The sequence below is a fragment of the Eulemur rufifrons genome, chromosome 7 (assembly GCF_041146395.1).
Source record: "Eulemur rufifrons isolate Redbay chromosome 7, OSU_ERuf_1, whole genome shotgun sequence".
Taxonomy (NCBI): domain Eukaryota; kingdom Metazoa; phylum Chordata; class Mammalia; order Primates; family Lemuridae; genus Eulemur; species Eulemur rufifrons.
This window is the reverse complement of record NC_090989.1, coordinates 224071576-224093411: the sequence shown is the minus strand read 5'-3', so window position 1 is coordinate 224093411 and position 21836 is coordinate 224071576. Positions and strand designations below refer to the sequence as shown.

General features: G+C 40.9%; 1 protein-coding gene across 1 annotated transcript in view; it reads left to right on the top strand.

Annotated features, from left to right (window-relative positions):
- The window catches only part of PGM5 (phosphoglucomutase 5), a 159949-nt gene that overhangs the window by 95547 nt on the left and 42566 nt on the right, over positions 1-21836 (top strand). The window contains exons 8-9 of the mRNA XM_069474146.1: positions 14504-14639; positions 18170-18353. Of these exons, the coding sequence (XP_069330247.1) occupies positions 14504-14639; positions 18170-18353 (320 nt within the window). The remainder of the gene's footprint in view (positions 1-14503; positions 14640-18169; positions 18354-21836) is intronic.

Below are 21836 nucleotides of genomic sequence, written 5' to 3'. Positions count from 1 at the left end.
TTTCAGTTACACATGTTACATAATTTGTGACTGTAAGTGTTGCCTCAGAGCTCTCACGTTCATTGTTCTGATTTGTTTCATTCTTTTTTTTATTTGTGTTTCAGTTTAGATAGTAGCTATTGAAATATCTTTAAGTTCACCAAATTCTTTCCTTAGATGTGTCCAATCTGCTCATGAGCTTATTGAAGGAATTCTTCTTCTCTGACAGTGTGTTTTTTATTTCTAGCATTTATCTTTAACTCTTTTTTATAGTTTCCATCTCTCTGATGAAATTCTCCATCTGTTTATGTGTATGGTTTATCTTTTCTATTAGATAATTTAACATATTAAACATGGTTATTTTAAACTCTCTGAGAGTTCTAATATCTGGTTCACCTGTGACTCTGGTTCTGCTGACTGCTTCATCTCTTGACAATTGTTTTCTTTTCTTTTTTGTGGATCTCATAATCTTTTTGTTTAATGTTGGACAGTACAGGGATAAGAAAACTAGATATTCAAATAAATAGTATTTACACCCAGAAATGGGCACACCGCTTCTTTGGCGCAATTAGTGTAGACAGTTAAGTGAATCTAGTCAGGAGTTTAGCTGGGTTTGGGTTTTACTGTTTCTGTTATAACCTTCAGTGCACCACAGGCTTCACAATCCTCCAGCACTGGGATACTTTTACCATGGACTGAAACTGAGGATGGAGTGTTAGAGAGGTTTTTTTTTTTTAAGTGTTCTTGTTTCATCCTCAGCTTTTAGCAGTTACTGCATGTCTGTGACGCAAACTAGAGCTCTATCACCAGGCTCTAGAACCTCTGCAGTGACAGTGACCTCTGCTTAGTATTGGTGTAGGATTCTGAGCCCGAGAAGATTTCCTACCCTTTCCCCAAGGGCAGAGGGTTTTTTTACTTTTGCCCCTCCCTATGTGGCAGATCTTTGCCTGGGCCTGTGGGACAAGAAGGTTTTCAGCCTGTATACCTACGAGCTACAGCTTTTGTGTCATGTGAGAGAAGGATCTGGGGAAGTGGAAGGGCTTTGTGCCTGTCTCCCAGCAGCAGCTGACCGTCTCCAGCACCACGCCTGCACCACCAAGCCTCCCTGCCTGTTCCCGATTTCTTCTGAGCACCTAGTGGTAGTCTGTGCGAGAGAACGTGGGAGTGTGTCCGTTGTATTTGGGACTCCAAGTGATTTAAATGAACATGATAGACTACAGTTGGCCTTGAAGAATTTTTTTTTAACTCAAGTTATTTCTTATTATCTATTTGTACAGCAAGCCCCTCTTTCTCCTGCACTTTGCCAAAGGTGAGATAGTTTTTGTGTCCTGTCTCTCCTTAGTGGCTTGTCACTCTTTGGAATTTACTTTATTGCTTTGGCATCTCAGAATTATGAGTTCAAAACAAGTTATTATTTTGTAGGTTTCCTGGCCTTTTTTCATTGCTAGGAGAGGAATGATTTTCTCTTGCAGATTTTCATATCTTAAACTGAAGTATACAAGTGGAATTTCAAAGTAATTTCTTAATAATTTCCCTTATCCTCATTCCCTTCTCCTCATTAATGGTTTGTTCTAATTGCATCTAGAAGATCTTACATTGTAATTGGTTGATATGTCTCTTAACTCTCTTTTAATCTGCATTTCTTTCTTCTATGTTTTCCCCTTATTCATTCACTAAAGAAACTGGGTCATATGTCCTAGAAAGCTTTGAATAGCTTTGATTTTGATGCCGCTTCCCTTATTTTCCTTTCTAATTTGTTTAGTGTTATATGAAAAGAAACTATTGATTAATATGCTTTTCTCTAGGTTGCAACCCCCTTAGCACATTCTGTTATTAATTATAGTATTTACTTTTTTAAAAACTCGACATTCTCTTGGGCTTTTTTTTGGTTATACAGTCATACAATATATGACTAAAACATTTTTTTGTATGTTTTCTAATATTTACAGTCTTTATTTAATATTATTGTATTAGCTATTATCTTTAAAAATATTAGTAAATAACTATCAACTAGCTCATAATTATAATGGAAATGGGTTTAGTGTTTTACCATCTATTTTGATCATTGCTTTTTAATATTGGTAAAATCTTTATCGTGTTTGTATAGATTACTGTTTCTCTTCCCATTTTACTTAGAGTCAGATTAGAAAAGACTGCTGGATTTATCAGGTACCCTGTCAGAATCTAGTGATATACTTGTTCTTTATTTTTCTTATGTGAATATAATAAAATACCATGATTGATTTTTTGATATCAAATCATACTTGGATTTCTGAGAATAAGACCTATTTGGTCATACTTAAACAGATTGTAGCAAAATCACTGTAAACAATCATCATGTTTCAGGTCATGTTGGGTCATGAAGGAATTTCTTCCTGGGATATTTTCTCTTCTTACCCAAATCAGTTAGACCCTAGCAGCATTACCATTAATAGTTCCAGAAGAATGGCGTGCATCGTTGTTTCCTTGGACAAAAAAAGACCATATCAAACTCTCGCAAGTACTATTGTCTGAACTCAGCATGTATAGATGGCAGCTCTGCTTGGGACGGCCCAAACTGTCATACCCTTTTTCTGCTGAGGCCTTAACAAATAATATTTTCCTTCCTCTTTGGTGTTCTGTGTGCTTAAACCAGTGAGCATTATTCAAAAACCTAGAAATTATATATTGCATACAATAATTCTGCCCACTGGTTAGTAAAATAAAGCAAATCTAGCAACTGGAATGAAGACTGATAAGTCTAGGTTGGCCCTTCCTCTCTGTCTCCATAAGCATTTATTGAGTGCTAACAACATAATGTATCCTTCTAGTCTCTTTAGAGAAAGGGATAAATATTATGTGTGTAAACTCTGTTACACTCTCAGTAATAAATATTTGCCTACTTCAAATTAATAAACATTTATTCAGTGCTTACAGAATACAAGGCACTGTATTGGATGGTAGATTGAATACAACATGCTTAAGACCACACCTTTAAGAACCTCTGGGTTCTTTAGGGAATATAATAAGAAAGATGCACATAGGACTGTTCTACAAAGCCTTGAAGTGCCACAGTGGAGGAGTAGAAAATATGCCATGGGAGATGAGAAAAGGAGAAAGTACTTTTGGACTGGGGGTTTAAAGCCGACTTCATGAAAGAGATGGAAGGTAAGATAGTGCTTAGAGAATGTGGAGGATTTGAATACACAGAGAAGAAAGAGCAAGGACTTGCCAGATGGAGAGAACAATGTCAAGCAAGGAATGGAGGTGGGAGATCAGGGGATGTGTTGTAAGTAGCCAATAGTTCAGATTTTCTAGAGCAGTGTTTTTCTAAATGTGGATCAAGGCTCATTTGGGGTCATGAGATTAATATAATATCACAAGCAGCTTTAAAAATATATTAGTAATAGAATAGAAACTATCCGAGTACATTGCATTTAGTCAAGATATTATTTTGAAAATTTGATGTCTGCATATAAATGCACACATGCATGTATGTATATGGTAGGTCTCAAGACTAAATGTATTTATTGTAGGTCATCGTCAAAAAGGTCTTAAAAATACTGGTCTATAGCAGCGGTCAGCGAACTTTTTCCATAAAGGGCCAGATAGTGAATATTTTAGGCTTTTGGGGCCAAGAGGCCACATACGGTCTCTGTCACAATTACTCAACTATGCCACTGTAGCACAAAAGCAGCTACACACAATATGTAAACAAATGAGCGTGGCTGTGTTCCAATAAAGCGTTGAATACAAAAGATAGGCATAAGTCCAGATGTGGCCCATGAGCTGTAGTTGCTAACCTCTGATATACAAGGTAGGGTAGAGGAGGGAGTATCTAAGCAGTACCGGAAATACCAGTGAGGAGGGGCCCGTTTTTGCAGCCCTTTTCTGTGCAGCTTAGCCATTGGGACTTGACTCAACCGGAAATAGGATGTCACATTCTGCACAGAGGGGAGGTCAGCTTGCAGACACTTGTCAGCAAGCTTTGCTTTCAGACAGCTAGCTGATAGCGACATGTAGGCTGGACTGGAAGGGAATTTTAAAAGTCTCTCATGTTTATAGTTTCCATCATATTCGTTTCAAGAAGCACAAGAGATTTTTCAGTCTATAGGGCTTTAAAAGTATCGCCTCCTCTACCATTCTGCAGGTTAAAGTGACTTTAGTCTGGTTTGACAACTGAAGCTTCTGAGCCCTAGAAGTAGTTAAGTGACTTGCCCAGGTCCCCAGAGCCTGGAAGAGGTCTCCACTTGAATTAAATTACAGTGGAACTAAAAGACGAATCTCCTGCCCTACATTGTATGCTGCTTTCCACTCGGCTGATCAGTCTTTTCAATGAAAACGACGACTAGTTCAATCTCTCAAGCACTCAGCAGTAAATGACCACTAGAAAGCCTGAAGGAACCGGACTACTCAGGCTTGGAAGGAGAAAGTGGCTTCATTCTGTTCTTGCACTGGACTTCCTGACTGCCACTTCCTGGGGAAGCGCTGAGCTGGCTGTGTCAGAATCACGAGGGAAACTTGTTAAAAATGCAGATTTTCTATCCCATCCCCACTTTGAATCCTTAGTAAGGGATTTTAAGTAAGTATCCTCAAGTAATTCTGATGTGTAGCCAGGAATAGAAACATTGCTTAAGTGAAAACCAGTATTTTTGCTTTTCATGACCATTACTAGCAAGAATGTGCCTGAGATGCCACACTGCATTTTGTCCAGGCAGTGCAGACGCACAAGAATGAAAGGTTGATGACCCACATTCAAGACCCTTGCCTGCTACTTATGGACAAGCCACGTGGCCCCTCTGACCCTCATTTCCAACCTGTTAAAGTCACCTGATCATAGGAGATCTCTATCTTAGGATATGATTTTCAGAATTGAATGAGCTAATTATAGGGGGAGAAATGGAGAGATGGAAAGGTTCTAGCCCTGAGACTGGGGCGAAGCTTCCAAAATTTATCCAAGCTTTCTCAAGTAGAGGCCTTTTCCAGCATCCCCGGGGCATGAAGCTGTGTACCAACCAGGAATGCGTAGTCTAATGCCAAGAAAGCTTGGAGCTTGAAAATAGGGTTCTGCCTCAGGCTCAAGAATGACAAGCCTTTGCCCAGGGCTAGATCCAAAAGAAGCAAGAGACATCCCGAGTGAAAATTCCCCCCCGCTGGCATCTTGAGCTCCCAGAACTTGCCAAAGTGACAAGCCAGTGACAGGATCAGTGTTCAGGCTTCTCTCCTATGGAAAGCTTCAGGTCCTGGACAATAGGAAGCCTGTATTTATTGCTCTATTAAAAAGACCGTGGTCATTTAAGAAGCCAGATAAGTCATCTTTTGTGTTAGGACCAGGTAGTCACCCACTTCCTGGGAAGGGTATCGGAAAACTGCTTTACGTGGAGAAAGGAGAATGTTTTGTAAATCCTCAGATTTTCAATAGAAGATTTTTCATCTAAGTGGCACTCTGGCTACTTCTCTAAGGTTCCAAATTTAAAGGAATCTGGGCTTGTTCCCATACACACAGAAGATGTACTAAAATATTAAAACTAAGATATAAAAAGCCAAAAAGTTTAAAATCTGGGGAGAGGCATTTGTTGAAAATGTTTTACTGGTTTCCATCATTGTCATCAGCTTTCTAAGAAGTCATACCATTTTCAGAGTATACGAATTGTCACAGTCCAGAGCTTGTCCCTCTACAGGTAACACTGAAGAATTGTTCTCTTTGTGAATACCTGGAAGATCTCCAAGCTTGACTACCATCTTCAGCAGTACTATGACTTTTATTATGTATTTTTAAAAAACTAGTGTCAATAACCATACAAATTTGCCAACTAAAATCAGGCAATACAACATTTATTGTTTCCAACAAAGTACTCTGTATTGAGTTTTTCACAATAATAGTGTTTCTTTTTAATGAGGACTTAGTATGTGCCAGGGCTTTCATTCCTAAGCCTTTTGTATGTATCCATCTCTTTTTGGAAATTTGATACTGAATCCAGATTATCTAGCATTAACACGATTTGTCCATAATTGTCACACCAAGTTTTTCTACTGTGAACTCTGACGTACAGCCTGGTGCTCCTGAAGTTGGGTGTTATCAGTTTATAGCACAAGAAGAGGCCCAGAGTATGTACGAATTCCAAGTCACAGGAGGTCTTGAGTATCTTTCCAGTCTTTTGAGGTTTGTTGGATTTCTCTGCTTCCATGCATGGATTCCATGCAGGTGCTGTAAATGCCCTGAGAACAAGGGCCATGTCTATCTCCTCGGCTCCATTTCTGTGATCTATGGTAGGCCCCGAGTAACTGTTTGTAAGATGGTTGGAAGGGTAGGAGGGTGAATGGAAGAAAGGAAAGAAGGCTGGGAAGATGAATGGAAGTTAAGTTAATGGAGGGAAGGAAGGAAAGAAAGAAGGAACAAAGAATTTTCACTTTAGTATTTCTTCCTTGCCTTGTAAGTAGTTACATAAGGTCTGTCCAGAAAGTATCCAGCCATTGTTAATATAAGGAGAATGATTCGCCCAGCATCGATGTAACCAGGCAGCCAAGGAGAGTGGACTGGGATGCGCATGTGTAAACAATGATGACCGCACCATACTAGTCAGGGGGGCGCTAGAAGCCGTTGAATGAGCATGTGTACCGTATGGCCATCGCATTCAAAATGACTGAGTGAGTAGAGCAACGTATCTGCATCAAATTTTGTGTTAAGCTTGATCCTTCACGGAAACTATTTGGGTGATTCAGAAAGCTTTCAGGGACAATGCAATGAGGGTGGCACAAATAAAAGTGTGGCACAAACACTTCAAAGATGGTCGAGAATCTGTTGAAACTGATCCACGTTCTGGAAGGCCTGCAATAAGCAGAGCACCTGGGAATGTTGAACCTGTGTGGCTTAAGAGACGCTGGGAGAACTGTGTAAGGCCTCAAGGTGCCTACTCTGAAGGGGACTGAGGCATCATTGTCCTGTGGACAATGTTTCTTATATCTTGTATCTCCTTCAATAAATGTCTCTATTTTTCATATTACATGGCTGGATATTTTCCTATAGACCTCATATTTTTATCATTCTTAAGTGGATATACTTCTAAAGATCTAGGCATTTGGGTATCCCAAGATGTGGCAGATTCATAAAAACAAAACCACACAAATACAGCCCAGTTAGAAGGAGGTGGGAAGGAATATTTTGAATTATAGTGAAGTCAGAATTATATAAAATTGAAAAATAAAGTTGTGATATTTTTAGTTATCATATAGTTATTAGCAACAAATTAACAGTTGAAGTGCTTCTAGGAAGATCTCCCTTCCCAAAACCATTGTTAATGAACAGATTTTAAAGTATGTGTAATTTGCTTAACTTGTTTGTTTCGTATGTCTGTGGTTGTGGGAAATAACTTAGAAATAGCCATGTTGGACCGTGGGTGAGATTGCAGCTTTAGCTGATCTTTTGTATATACTAAAGCACCTAGAGTGGGAAGAATGTTTCCATCATGTAAGATCCTTTTCTTGGGGTCTCCATGGTCCCAGTTCCATTGACCTTTCAATTAATCCTCCAAGCCAATGAAAAGTGGCAAGAGGGCGTGTCGAGTGACACCTAAGTGTGGAGCAGAAACAAAGCAATGGAGCTTCTGAGACTGTGTCCACACTTACCAGTATATCCTGGAACTGGGAGTCCTGGGATGTCATGGCCCTTGGTCATAGATTGGAGACTTCCAAACAGAAGGGTTTCTTTTCACAGTGTCTATTAAGGGATTTTTAACAAGAAGACCTATCCCTTGGAATTTAGATGTAATCCCCCAAATTGTGTTTGGCAGCTTCCCAAACTCTGGGAGGTTACTAGTTGCTAGGTGTGCTAGGTGGCCCCATTAAGAACAGAGTACAATAACTATAGAGTGACAGGTCTTCAACCTTGAACCCACTGGAGAGATTTCTGGTTTAGCATATGACCTCTCAAGGACCAATCCATAGAGTTCTGTTGTTACTATCTGCCTTGGTAACAAAGAAATGGGATGAGATATATGAGTTATGAGGTCCCACTCTCCTTAACTTTTTGCGCTGGTATGCTCAGGTAAGAGCAGTGTGTCAGCTGGCTGGCCATGATTTTGTTAACACTCCCTCCTCTGGGATGGATGGCTTGGTTGTCTAGGGCATGTGCTGATAAAATGGTGCTAATACATATTATTTATTGAGCACCTTGTACGTGACAAACACAATGCTTAGTGCCTCCTATACTTTATTTCACTGAGTTGTCTCCACAATGAAATGGGTGAAATCATTGAGGTTTAGGGAGGAAGGTCAAATCACTGGCCAAGGTCTCATTGGCCGAGCTAGGATTCAAACCCTACCTTGCTGGCTTCACGGTATCTGCTATTGATGTTTATAAGCTAGTCATCCCCTCCGCCCCGTTTCTGGTTATTCTTTTGGATGTAGGTGGAGTGAATGCCAGGGGACTTGGGAGCATGGTGTCATGTAAATTGCACAGCACCAGGAGTCAAGAGACTTACCTCCAATCTTGACACTCTGTCTGTGTAGTTGAACTACCTTAGACAAATAGGTTAACTTCTCTGTGCCTCAGTTTCCTCACTGGTGAGATGAGTGTCTGATGGGATGATCTGTAGGTTTTTTCCATCACAATATTTCAGGTTTCTTCTAGCTAGCTACTTTTAGTGAGGAGTGAACCTGAATTAGATCAGACTACATATTAGCGATTCATTCACTCACTGACTTATTCATGCAATGAATGTTTCCTGCATACCTTCTACGAGCCAGGCCTGGAATAGAGTAAGAAGTAATTTCAGACATAGACCCTTCCCTCATGGAGCTTCTGAGGTGTTTCTGTGGTCAGGATAGAAGCCATGTGTGAAACACTGTTTATTATTATTATTTTCCTTATTAAATGTGCTGTTACATAGCACATTCACCGGGAGCCATGTTGCCTGCCGCACAGGATGAGCTGCGTGTGTCCGTTGCTGCTGTTTATCCTTTCTGAGCTCACACCTGACTCTGACCGACTTACATGCAGGAGAGCTTTGCTCTCCAATTGATCAACATTTGCTGCATTGAAGAACAATTATTTTTTAAGCATAGAAGGTGACATTTTGTCATTTAGCCTTGCTTTTTTTTTTTTTTTTTTTTTGCTGGATGTTAAAGAGCAGAACATAAGTGGTTTGAGAAATGAAAAAATATATATATGTATATCTTCATGTATATATCCATCACAATTCTACACGTATTCTCAAATCTCAGATTCACCTGAAAGGAATGACCTGAATTTTACCACATAACTCTACTATTTTTAAAAGACAAATCCTTGTCTTGAGTAGCTGAAAAGAAGATGGGAAGAATTCCACTGCAACTTAATGAGAACAAAAAAGGTAAACTGATAGGAGAGGGGAAGCAAAGGGAAATTTTGCATCTTCTCCGGAGATGTCCATACTGAGAATGACAAGTGCAAATTCACTACTCGGATCTTTGGAAGGTCTGCCTCAGCTCCCACCCCGTGGGACACTTGACCTGCTTTACTGCAGCTCCCGAGTGCCACTGTCATTACTGGGCAATGGCAGTAGCAGTTAGGGCCATGGGCTTTGGAACCCAACTGCCCAGGTTCCAATCCTCTTTTTACCGCTTAGCAGCTGGGGGACCTCACACAGATGCCCTGATCTCAATCTCTCATCTGTAAAATAGGGGATATCAAATTGTGAAAGATAATAGACATATAAAATACCCGAGGACAGTGCCTGCTGCCTTGCTCTTATTCTTCTTAGGGTGGAATTTATCCTGCTTGTAATTCTGCTTCAAAAGTATGTCAGTATATGCCACCTGTTCTGGTTCTAGGCCTTGTATGTGCTAAGGCTTGTACTGAATGTGCACATCTCCTGAAAGTTATCGGGAACCTCTTTGAGCGAGTGGCCTTTCTTATTGGATGACCAACCATCCTGGTTTGCCTGGGGCTGAGAAGTTTCCTAAGCAATGAGACTGTAAGTCATGAAACGGGAAAAGTCCCAGGCAAACCAGTGACTGGTTGGCCCAGCTGGTGCCTCTGCATTGGTGTTTTGTAAAAGTCCTTCAGGTGATTCTAACACACAGTCCAGGGTTGAAAATTGCTAACCTATGTTACAAGTTGGAATCAGCAACAGGTGAAAATTGACTTATATTTTCCTAATTTAGAATTTCCTGATTGGAGTTTCAGCTGTGATGACTTGACCTGTTAGTAACATGTGTGATGCTTTAATTGAGTGGATTTGTCCCCACTGGGATTTCCATTTGAAGAAAACTCGAGATGATTGAGTGTTCTCTTTGTTTTTCCCTTTTCTTTTGTGAGGGCAATATGTTTATGGGTGTCCTGCCTAGCTCAAGCAACATGGTTTTAAAGTGTGAGAAAATTCAAAGCTTAATTTGGGTAAAGAGGGAATAGTGATATTTCTGATGGGAAAAAAATAGACCCCCTTCTTTTGTACCAATTTTTGCTGGAGTCAAGGAAGAGCTGAGCCCTGCTCTGGTATCTGGGTGGGGAAGGCTGCTCCTCAGGCTGCTCAGAGGAAGGCTGAGTGGGCTCTGGCCTGGGCTGGGGTGGGTGGAGAAAGGCAAGGTGAGCGGTACTTGGGCTTTGGGAATATAGGCAAATGCTTCCTGCAGCATCGTGAACCAGGTGACAAGCTCTGGCTGAACCATCAGCCAGGAATCTCGAGGAAGCCAGCTTCAAAAATTGTGCTAATGTCATCTAGCACTAGGAAGACATGAGTTTGACTCAAGCCATGGAAAGCTGGGGAGGAACCGTAAATGCATATCACTAAGTGAAAGAAGCCAATCTGAAAAGGCTACACACTGTATGAGTCCAACTATATGACATTCTGGGAAAGGCATTTCTTCAAATGTAAATTTCTACCAACCATTGACAACTTAAAAAGTTTATTTTTTTCTTATGAAAATAATACATTTATTGTGGAAATACTGCAGAGAAAGGAGAGGGAAAAATATCTGCAATTCTACCATCTCAGAGATAAATAACCATGTTAATGGTTTGGTGTATATCCTTCTGTTGTTTACCTGTGCACACACATATATGTACATATATTTTTCTACAAAAATGTACTGAATATTCTTTTTTGGTAAAGTGATTTTTGCATTTATTAAAATTGAATGAATATCATTCTATGTTACTGAAGATTGTATTCAATACTTTGTATACACAACAAGCTTTTGTGTGGATTTTCCATGATTATCCTATTGTTCAACGATTAATATTTATTTTTTCCAATTCTTCTTTATTCCCTTAGCTACTTCACTGAATGTCCTTTGGACTAAAGGTTAAGAAATAGAATAGCTGTGTCCAAAGCTGATTGATATTTTATAGACTATTGATCATTATTGCCAAATAACTCCACCAAGCTGTGTTCATTTACACTGGCGCTTCGCTGATACTGGGACTTCTCCTTCCCCACCCAACTTTTGCTAACTGACAGGCCCCAAATGGTATCCCATGTTGTGGACTATTCTTTGGCCACAGTGAAATTGAGCATTTGTTCAAATGTTTATTGAAAATTAGTATTTTTCTCTGAAAATTGCTTGTCCCCTGTCACACAGTTTTCTCTTGTGGTTTCTCGTTTTCTTTTTGACGTATAAAAACGTTTTTTAAACATAAAGTCTATTAGCCCCGCCATATATAGTGTGTGAACATTTCTCCCCTCTGTGTTTTACTCTATTTATAGTGGGGTTTTAGAAAACCATTTGATGCCAGTGTTTTCTGGCATTTCTTGTTTAATATACCTGTCACTGGTAAAGCATTGTAGTTCAGTTGCTTTAAGGAGTTCTTCCAAAGCCCCCTCCAAAGCACACTGTGATCGTCCAGTGGAAACATCTGTGCAATTGAAACATCCCAATGTCTCTGTCCCAAACTCAAAGAACTATAAAGAGCACACTTAATTTTACTTGATCATTGGCCCCTTATTAATCTTGGCAAATTTTAACTTGTAGGCAAGCATATCCAAGCCAGCTCACAAGTTACTGTGCAATTGGTTCCAAATGATTGAGGTGGAGGGTTTTTTTTTTTTTTTCCTAGCTAGAACTTTTTCTCTCTACCACTAAATTATGACATGTTATCTCACAAACTTAACAGTATCCAATGGTTCTATCTCTAGGTAATGCAACCCAGCTGGGGATCCAAGGTATGCAAAGCCCATGCTTTAGAACAAAAGGGTATTTTTCTCTAGCCAGTAAATAAAAGTGCTTTTTTTCCCAGCTATAAAAGGACAAAAGGTTTTGAAATGATCCCGCTGGGCAGGGTTTCCTAGACTTGTTTTTTTGGCAGTTGGCCATGGAGCTAGCTTAGAGTCTTCCAAATTTCTTCCATTTTTGTAGCAGCGTGAGGATTTCAACTGGATGAGACTAGAGTCACTTGGTGGTACAACGACTAATGCCCAAGGTGCTCTGAATGCAGAGGCAACCGCAATGGGACATTTAACAGGGTCATCAGAAGACCATTGATCAGGGTGCACAAAGAACTAAAAACTTGAACCTTTTCTGTTTTTATTTAAGTAACTTCATTGTACCCTCTGAGCTATATGTTTTCCTCCTCTAGAAACATTTAATACTATAAATGTAACAAGAACAGTAAATGGTCTATAGCTTCAGTAGAAGTTGACAAAGATGTTTAACTTAACTACGGTATTGCTTTATCCTATTTTTAATGTTTTAATAGCTCTGTGACATCAGGTCTGCCTTATTGATTTTCTACATATGTTTCATAGTCCTAAAACCCAAGGTTACTGTTGTCCATTCTTATTGCCCTATTGCAAGAAGGATTGGTCCATGCCCTGGACTCACTCTTGTTTCTTAAGACATTACTATTACTAAAGTTAGAGGATAAAATTATATGCATAACTGAGAACAATTTATCAAAGGATGTATTGAGGAATTGGCACTGTGTAGGTACTTTATGTGAATTACCAACAACAAAATCAACAGCAACAACTTGTGATGTACCAGTCACTGTTCTAATACGTAGGCGTATTTAGTCATTTAATCCTGACGGTGACCCAAGGAGGTAGAGGCTATGATTGTTCCTGTGTTACTGATGGGTATAGAAAACAAAAGCAAGTGGCTAAGCCAGGATTTGAACATGATAAATCTGACTCTAGAACCTGCCCTCCTTATTTGATTAAATTGATATAACAATATTGCAAAATTGGCGATGGTGTCCACATTTTACAAATGGGAAGCTGGACTCAGAGAGGTTAATAACTTTGTAGTAACTTTCCACACACCTGTGAAGTAGCAGAGTTTGGTTTAGACCCCAATTCTAAAGCCTTCTCCAGGGTTCTCACACTACACATGTTTCTTTGTATTCATTTCAGAAAGAGCTTACAACTGGCCAATAGATGCTTAAATGGGCCTGCACCACACTCTTCTGGATTCCCGTTGCACAGCAAGCTAGCCGTTTAGACAGCACTCTTCATGGCATGAATGACACAATGAGAACTGCCTCAACTCTTTCTGTATAAACAGCTGTAGGATTTAGCTGTGGGCTCATTCCTGCCTCAGGGACTTTGCACTTGCTGTCCCTTGGCTTGGAACACTTCATCCCCAGCTCTTGGCATAGCCAACTCCTTCTTCTCAGGTGTCGGCTCAGATGTCATCACCTCAGTGGGCTGACCCTAACTACTTGCATCAGTCTCCTGGGGCTGCCATGACAAATCACTACAAACTGGGTGGCTTAAAAGAAGTCTAAAACCAAGGTGTAGGCAGGGCCATGCTTCTACTAACAGCGCTAGGGGAGGATCCTTCCTTGTCTCATTTGGTTTCTGGTGGCTCCACGTGCCCCGTAGGTTGTCGCAGTGTAACTCCAATCTCTGCCTTGTCTGCACAGCTTGCTCCTCTTCCTATAAGAACACTTGTCATTGGATTTAGGGCCCACCTGGTTAATCTAGAAGAGATTGGCATAATCTCATCTCAAGATCTCTAGTTTAATTATACCTGCAAAGACTGTTCCCCAAATAAGGTCACATTCACAAGTTCTGAGTGGACATATCTTTTGGTGGTGGAAACCCAACATTCAACCTTAGGTAAAGCCACCTTTGTTGCTGTTAGGCTCTGTGACATCACCACCCACTGTATTTTCTTCAAAGCACTTGTCCTTGTATGATGCATCTTGTTCTATCTGTCTATTTTTCTTTTGCTTGTCTCCACCTACTTGAATTCCCGCTTTATGAGTAAGGAGCTGTCTTTTTCACTGCTGTGTCCCCAGGATATAGAACATTGCTTGGTATATTGTAGGGATTACTGAATATTTACCGAATAGAGGAATGAAATCACTGGACTAATGTGGTGTCAGCTTGGCTCTTTGATCCCTTCAACAATTTTCAGGATTTTATTTTTTGTTATTTTGTGTTATGTGGATTTCAGTTGCAGAAATGCAAATATATTATGGGACATATATTTGGTATAATGGGCAAATAAATGTATCCGACCATTTCAATATAACATTCAATCGCTAACTAGTCTTGTTAGCTCATTTAGCATTTACTTTGGGCCCAGAACTGAATCCTCAGCAGGGTGTTTCTTTCTCCCTTAGGCTCTGACCACCTCCGAGAGAAAGACGGTCTCTGGGCTGTCTTGGTCTGGCTCTCCATTATCGCTGCCCGGAAGCAGAGTGTGGAGGAAATTGTTCGAGATCACTGGGCCAAATTTGGCCGCCACTACTATTGCAGGTGAGGCGAAGGGGAAGGATCTCTGGATGGACCCTGGGGAACTACTCTTAGAGCAGGTTTCTGAGACTGATGGGCTAGAACCTTAAAAAGAAGGCATCTTTCAGGAAGACAGGTCACCCTTGATAGGTGGTTGGGGTGACGTCAAGGGCTACCAGGCAGGAAGGTACAAATGTCCTTGGTGACATTTCTCCATAATCTTTTCATCAATGCCTGTATGGTGAGTGGCCATCCCAAGAGGAAATCTGAACTACAGAGTTTTGAAAAGTGTTTTGGTAACCATGGTAGCTGTGAGAGTCGTGCAGTCAAACCAGAGGCATTTCTTGTTGGTTTTCCACCCATATTTATCAAGGAAATGGGGCAGATACAGAAGCTGTGACAGTCGGGGTGCTTTTATAATTCTGCTCCCTACTTTTGTTGTCCAAAATGCATGAGCTGGCATCCTTTGAATGGACCACATGGTTCATGAGCCCTAGATTTTGCTAAAGTTTTGGTCTGATGAAAGGAGGCACAGAAAAGGGAAACATTTGGGAAGGAGGAAGAGGAAAGGTCAGTGGGTAGGAGCTTAGGGTTGGGGGTCTCTATCCCTTTCCTGTTGCTGAAGTAAGTGAGAGAGAAGAGTGTTCTGGATGCATGGTTGCCTACTAGATGTGTGAACATACCTAGTACCAAGTCATGGTTTAGGGGTAGGGAGTAGGAAAGGTTGTTAACTGTCCAGAACTTGAGGGTAGGGGCAAGGGAATCCTCGGGTAGTCTCAGAGGCTCTCTGTTTTTTAAAAACAGAGATTGCATCTCATTTTGCTTTGCTTTTGAATAGTTAACTACTTTGGATGTTTGGTTGTATTTCAAAAGCTTAAGGGACAGAAGGAGCGCTTTAGAATTCCCTTATAAGGTGATTGTTTTTTCTCTCAAGAAGTCATTTACTTAGATAAATATCAGAGAATAAAGAAGCCCATGATAGTACTCATTAAAATCAAAGAGATGGCAACTTTCTGGGGAATGTAGACAACACCATAATTTCTGTTTGGTCAAGGCTGAGGATGTGATAGCCTGCAGACTACCACCAATTATTTATTGTATCATAAAAAAAGGATTGTCAATGCAGGCAGGTGGGAACTTGTTTTATTTATCATTATTTCTAACAAGTGCCAAAACCCCCCAATTTTTGTGTTTTTTTTTGGGGGGGGGAGGCATACCAAGGGTCAATTGGCACATGAAATCCTTCTATTGCATAAGGTTCATCCAAAAAGTCTAACTTGATCAAATATATTATGATTGCCACCCTCTAGCTTAGTGAGATTGCTTTGAGTCAGAGACGATGTGTTTCTCATAATTTGTAGAATGATCATCTAGGTTTCTGCTGGTGTTTGGAAGAATTGGTATTATGATAAGTGTATTTATAATATAGTTTATTTTTTGTGGCCAAGAGCTTACATGATAATTACTTTCTCATAACAAATGCCATATTAGAGAATAATATGCAATGGAGATTTAATTACTTATAGGACGGTGGATTATGTTTCAGATTTCTGTCCAAAAAGATCACAGAGATAAAAAGGGAGGCAGGAATCGGTAGAACGAAAGGTCAACATTTCCTTCCACTCCCAGCAAATGGCAAGTTGAAAGGTGCTTGTGAAGTGAAATTATTTCTAGCTTGACAATTCTCTTGGCAGGGAGAAGATAAAACAATTTCAGTTTAACTAATACTGAGCCTGAAGTTGTGTCTGAGAAAATCTCCCGGATGAATTTCCTTGTATGAGTAGACTCTAGAAGGAATTCTCCATTTAAAGGTTTCTTTCCTTGGAAGTGGTGGTGGTGGTCAGAAGGGGAATCGCTGTGGAAGGTGGCGCTAGATCCTGCTTGTGTGTGAAGGTGAACATTTGGGCAGGCTTGTCTGATGACCTCGGCCATAGACTGAACTGATCTATTGCATTTGTGTTTTCTCAACTTTTAAATCTCTTTCAGTGCCTCCATATCTCCTACCACAGCCCCTGTCCCGTCTTCCTGCCCCTTTGCTTGGTTAGGTCTTCACCTTATCCAAATGACTATCTGTAAGGAGAAGCTAGTTTCAGAACACATGCAGTGCTGAAAACGAATGTCCTGAGGGGGTTCCTTATTTTTATTTTATTTTATTATTTGATTTGATTTGATTTTTTTCCTGAGGCTGGGGAAGAAGCACCTTGTCTAGGAAGAATAGAATTATAAAAAGGGATACAGATGCAGGGAACCCATTGCTGGACACGGTATCATTCCATATTTTCTATCTTGCCGAATACCCTGATGTTTACTGGATGTCTTAAAAGATCTTGAGTGGAAAAAAAAATAGTTACAGCTATTCAGAGCTTCCTTCTTTCAGTTTGCTCTGAGAACTCTCATCCTTTCTGTGTGCTGCAGGAAGCCCAAATGTGAGATCCCACCACAGCCACGGGGGCACAGCTGCCCCTCCCAGGGCTTCCCTCCTAAACGGACCCTCCTGGGTTTGCCACTAGGTCTCTGACATGTCTGGCACTGTGCCAGCTGCTTGGTATGCATTATCATTTTAAACCCACAACAGCAAATGCAGTAAGTGTTATTTTTAGTTTTTCTTTTTTTTTTCTAATCACCTCCCGGCCTCTTTGTTATATTGGATGCTCTTGGCTAGGAGAACTTTCAAAATAGAACAATTGTGACATTTCTCCCAAGTTTCTAAGAGAGTTGTATAGCATGTTCTGTTCCCTTTCTCTCTCCCTCTTTGCCTTCCTTAATTTTTCTCTTTGCTTTCTTCTTTCTTTTCCTTCCTCCAACCTGTCATTTCCTACCTACTATATGGTACTTCTTATGAGCCAGAAGTAGCAGAGAACAAGGCAGCTAAGATCCCTGTCCTCCCAGAGCTCACATTCTGGTTGGCAAAGACAGACAATAAGTAAACAGGTATACAAACGAGATACAGGTTGGGATAACTACCAAAAGAAAATGTAAAGGAGGATGAGAGAAAGGGAGGGGGGGAGCTATCTTAGATGGATGGTCAGAGGTCACTTCCTGGAGGGGACAGCAAGTTTGAATATTGAAGGCAGAGAATCAGCCAGGAGGAAGAGCGTATGAGGTAGATGGAACACATGGCGCGGGCAGAGGCTGGGAGGCAGGAAAGGGTGAAGTGTCGTTGAGCACAGGAGAGGAGGCCAGCGTGGCTGGAACAAGTGAGCAAGGTCAAAGCAGGACAAAGTCACTAAGGTGGATGGGCCGGATCCCACGTGCCTGATAGACTGTGGTTAGGGCTTTGAGTTTTGTTTTCAACCTGATGGGTGTTTTTGGAGGGGTTTTAAGGAAAGGAGTGGCATGATTTGATTTTCACAAGATCACTCGGGCGGCTGCAGGGAGGGTGGATGATAAGGGCCAGGTGGGAGAGGGGAGGCTGGCTGAGGGCGCTTTTCTGGGCTGCCTTCCCTGAAAACAGAAACAGTGATTAGATGACCTTAAGGGGCCCACCCAATTGCTGCTTCTCTGATTAGGTTTTTAGGTTCTTGTTCATCCTGTGTCCTGCCCTCCCTCACCAGGTTTGACTATGTGGGGCTGGAGCCCAAGACGACGTATTACATCATGAGGGACCTGGAGGCCCTGGTCACAGGCAAGTCCTTCGTTGGCCAGCAGTTTGCCGTGGGAAGCCACGTCTACAGTGTGGCGAAGACAGATAGCTTTGAGTACGTGGACCCTGTGGATGGCACCGTGACCAAGAAACAGGTACTCGCTATGGAGCCACTAAAACAGGTTGTTAGACAGAACCAGTGACCAAAGTGTACTAGAATTGGAGAGATCTTTAGGGATGATCTACTCTGAGCCCTCATTCTACAGTTGAGATCTCTGCAGCCAGGAAAGAGGAAAGCCCTTGATGAAGGTCACTAACTAGTTAGTGGCAGAGAGTGAATTAGAACATGGGTCCTCTCTGTCCAGTATTCTTTCTACTTGGTAACAGATGGGCCAATATCTCAAATATATATAGACCCATCATTTCCTTCTAAAATACTTGTAGCCTGCAAGTGCTCTTGTGTGGTGGCCATTATTGGTGATGGATTCAGAAAAGTTTCCAAGAGCAAAAGATCCCTGCCCTTGGGACCGCCAGGTACAGGGATATTTCACATTCTATTACCTTATGTCATTAAGGAATCATAGGAGCTTAGCCAGATGGGTTTGGTACCCTGGTAGGGAAGAATCAATTGAAAAATTTGCCCAGCCGGGCGCGGTGGCTCACGCCTGTAATCCTAGCACTCTGGGAGGCCGAGGCGGGTGGATCGCTCAAGGTCAGGAGTTCGAGAACAGCCTGAGCAAGAGCGAGACCCCGTCTCTACTAAAAAAAATAGAAAGAAATTATCTGGCCAACTAAAATATATATACAAAAAATTAGCCGGGCATGGTGGCGCATGCCTGTAGTCCCAGCTACTCGGGAGGCTGAGGCGGTAGGATTGCTTGAGCCCAGGAGTTTGAGGTTGCTGTGAGCTAGGCTGATGCCATGGCACTCACTCTAGCCCAGGCAACAAAGCGAGACTCTGTCTCAAAAAAAAAAAAAAAGAAAGAAAAGAAAAATTTGCCCAGAAAACCCAAAAGGAAGACATATGGATGAGAATGATTATCATAGATGAGTGGCAAAGTCAACCACACAGTCTATTATGGTCTCGTCTTCGTGAATCATGGAGAGGTTAATAGCTACTACAACCGTTTTATTTCTCAGTTTTGTTTATTTATTGGCAATGGCAAATATTGACCCCTCTGGGAGCATATGTTAGCATTTATAGTCTAAATAACACACTATGAGTAACATTAAGAGAAGTTCCATTCTAAAATTTCCAGATTCTTATGTTTTTATACATTCTTCATAAGTACAGACTATAAAATAAGTCAGAAGCTTCAGGTCTTTTGGGACTACACATGAGGGCTGTCCAGAAAGTATCCAGCCATGTACCCATTCTCATTACATTAACAATGGCTGCATACTTTCCGGACAGCCCTTGTATCATGGTAGTTACTGCTATTTTAATTTGACTAGTATATACTATATCCTCCTTTTCCTAGGGTCTCCTGAGGTACAGATATTCCAAATCCCAATGCTCTCTTGTTTCCCTCTTGATAATCTCTCTCTGGTTTGCTTAGTTTTATGATAATCTTTCATGTATATAAAAAAGTCATTCTTTCATTCTAGAAGCCCTTCAGTGGCCCAACAAATGGATTACAGCCTCACTTTGGAAAATGGTAGTAGAGAAAATAGTGGATAAGAAGTTAAAAGACTCAGAATCACATCCTAGCCCTCCCTGCCACTTAATAGTTGTGTGATTTTGGGAAAGTTGCTTGATTTCTTTGAACTACAATTACTTCCTCATCTGTAAAATACCTATCTCACAAAATTGTTTTAGAAATGGAATGAAACAAAATACACAAAAGCTCCTAGCTATCCTTTATATAGAGAGTGTACAATACATTTCCCTGGCTGTGTTTTGTTTCACTCAAGGAAGATTTCTTGTGGACTGGACTGAATTCACTCTGAAATAACAATGAATCAGTCCTGGCAGATACGAAGTCAGGAGCTCAGGAGGCATCTTTGAGCCCCTGTGCCCCAGATAAGACTGTTCCAGTTTTGTACCACATTCCCACTGCCACTTTACGTAGAGCCCTCAGGACAGACTTTTCCTAATTATGAGGCTTATTTTATTTTTGTTAGTATAGAATTCAAGCGACATAAAGTGCTTCCTAAAGTATCTTTGGGAGGTTTTTGTTCACTGATGAGGACGGCTTGGGCACCATTTGGTGGAGGCCCGTGCAGGGGTGGGGAACCCTTATTAAAAGGATCTGTTCTGTAAAATTTGGATGCAGTCAAAAGGCCACACTCAAGGATCCAGAAGGCCACGTGTGGCCCCAAGGCCACAGGTTCCCCACCCCTGTGAGGCTTGTCTGTGGAGCTAATTTGTTTTGCTGTTTATTCAATATTATTCTACCTCATATGTTCCTCAATGTACTCAGCATTTGGATACTTTTTTTTTTTTAATTTAACCATTCACATCAGGCTAATTCCTCCACTGGATCTCTAGTTCTGACATCTATTTATTCCATTTCCCTTTCCCCTCTACAACCCTGCATATTGGCTGCCATTTTTATCTGGAATTGATTCCCCCCACCTTCCATGTTCTCCCATCTGAGCTTAGATGTGGCTATAAGTAGGTAAGTGCTACCAGGACCTGCTCTTGAGAGTTTTTCTAGGGAAGAAGAAAAGAAGATTGTTGTTCATTTTCCCAGATTCCAGGGCCCAAGTGACATCTTCATTGGCTAGTGGCCCTGAGTCACACCAACGTTTTTCTGCAGGTCTGGGGTTTGGCTCAGTGAGTGTGATGAGAGAGCAGTTAACACCCAGTGACATCCTCGTTGTCAGCAAGTCACAGATGGTTCTTTTGCCACAGCTGGTCTTGTTCGGTAGAGAGGGAATCCCTGCATGGTGTGGTGTGCTGTGGCAGCACTCTTGGGGTGTCAACAGAGATCAGCATTCAGCTCCAGGATAGCTGAGTCTGGGGCACACTTCAGGTCACATTTTGCAAAATAAGCATAAATTTTCAAACTGTAGATACCAAAAAGACAGATTTGAATTTAAATGAACTAGTATTATTTTTAAAATAGTCAAAGTACATTGGTGCATTCATTCAATGGATATTTATGGAGAGCATACCAAATGCATAATTTGTTTTTTTATATAAATATATAACAGCATTATTGAGATATAATTCACATACCATACATTTCACCCATTTAAAATGTACACTTCAGTGGTTTCTAGTATATTTACAGAGTTGTGCAGTCATCACCACAATCAATTTCAGAATGTTTTCCATCACCTCTCAAAAGAAACCTTGTGCTCTTTGGTGGTCATCTTTCTTCTAAGATCTCTCCAACCCCCAGCCCCTGGCAAGCCCCTATCTACTTTCTGTCTCTATGGATTTGCCTACTCTGGACATTTTTCCTATAAATGGAATCACATAATATGTGGTCCATTGTGACTAGCTTCTTTCACTTAGTGTAATGTTTTCAGGGTTCATCTGTGTTATACCATGTATCAGTACTTCCTTCCTTTTATTGCCAAATAACATTCCATTGCGTGGATATACCACATTTTGTTTATCCATTCATCGGTTGATGAACATTTGGGTTGTTTCCACTTTTTGGTTATTATGAATAACACTTCCGTAG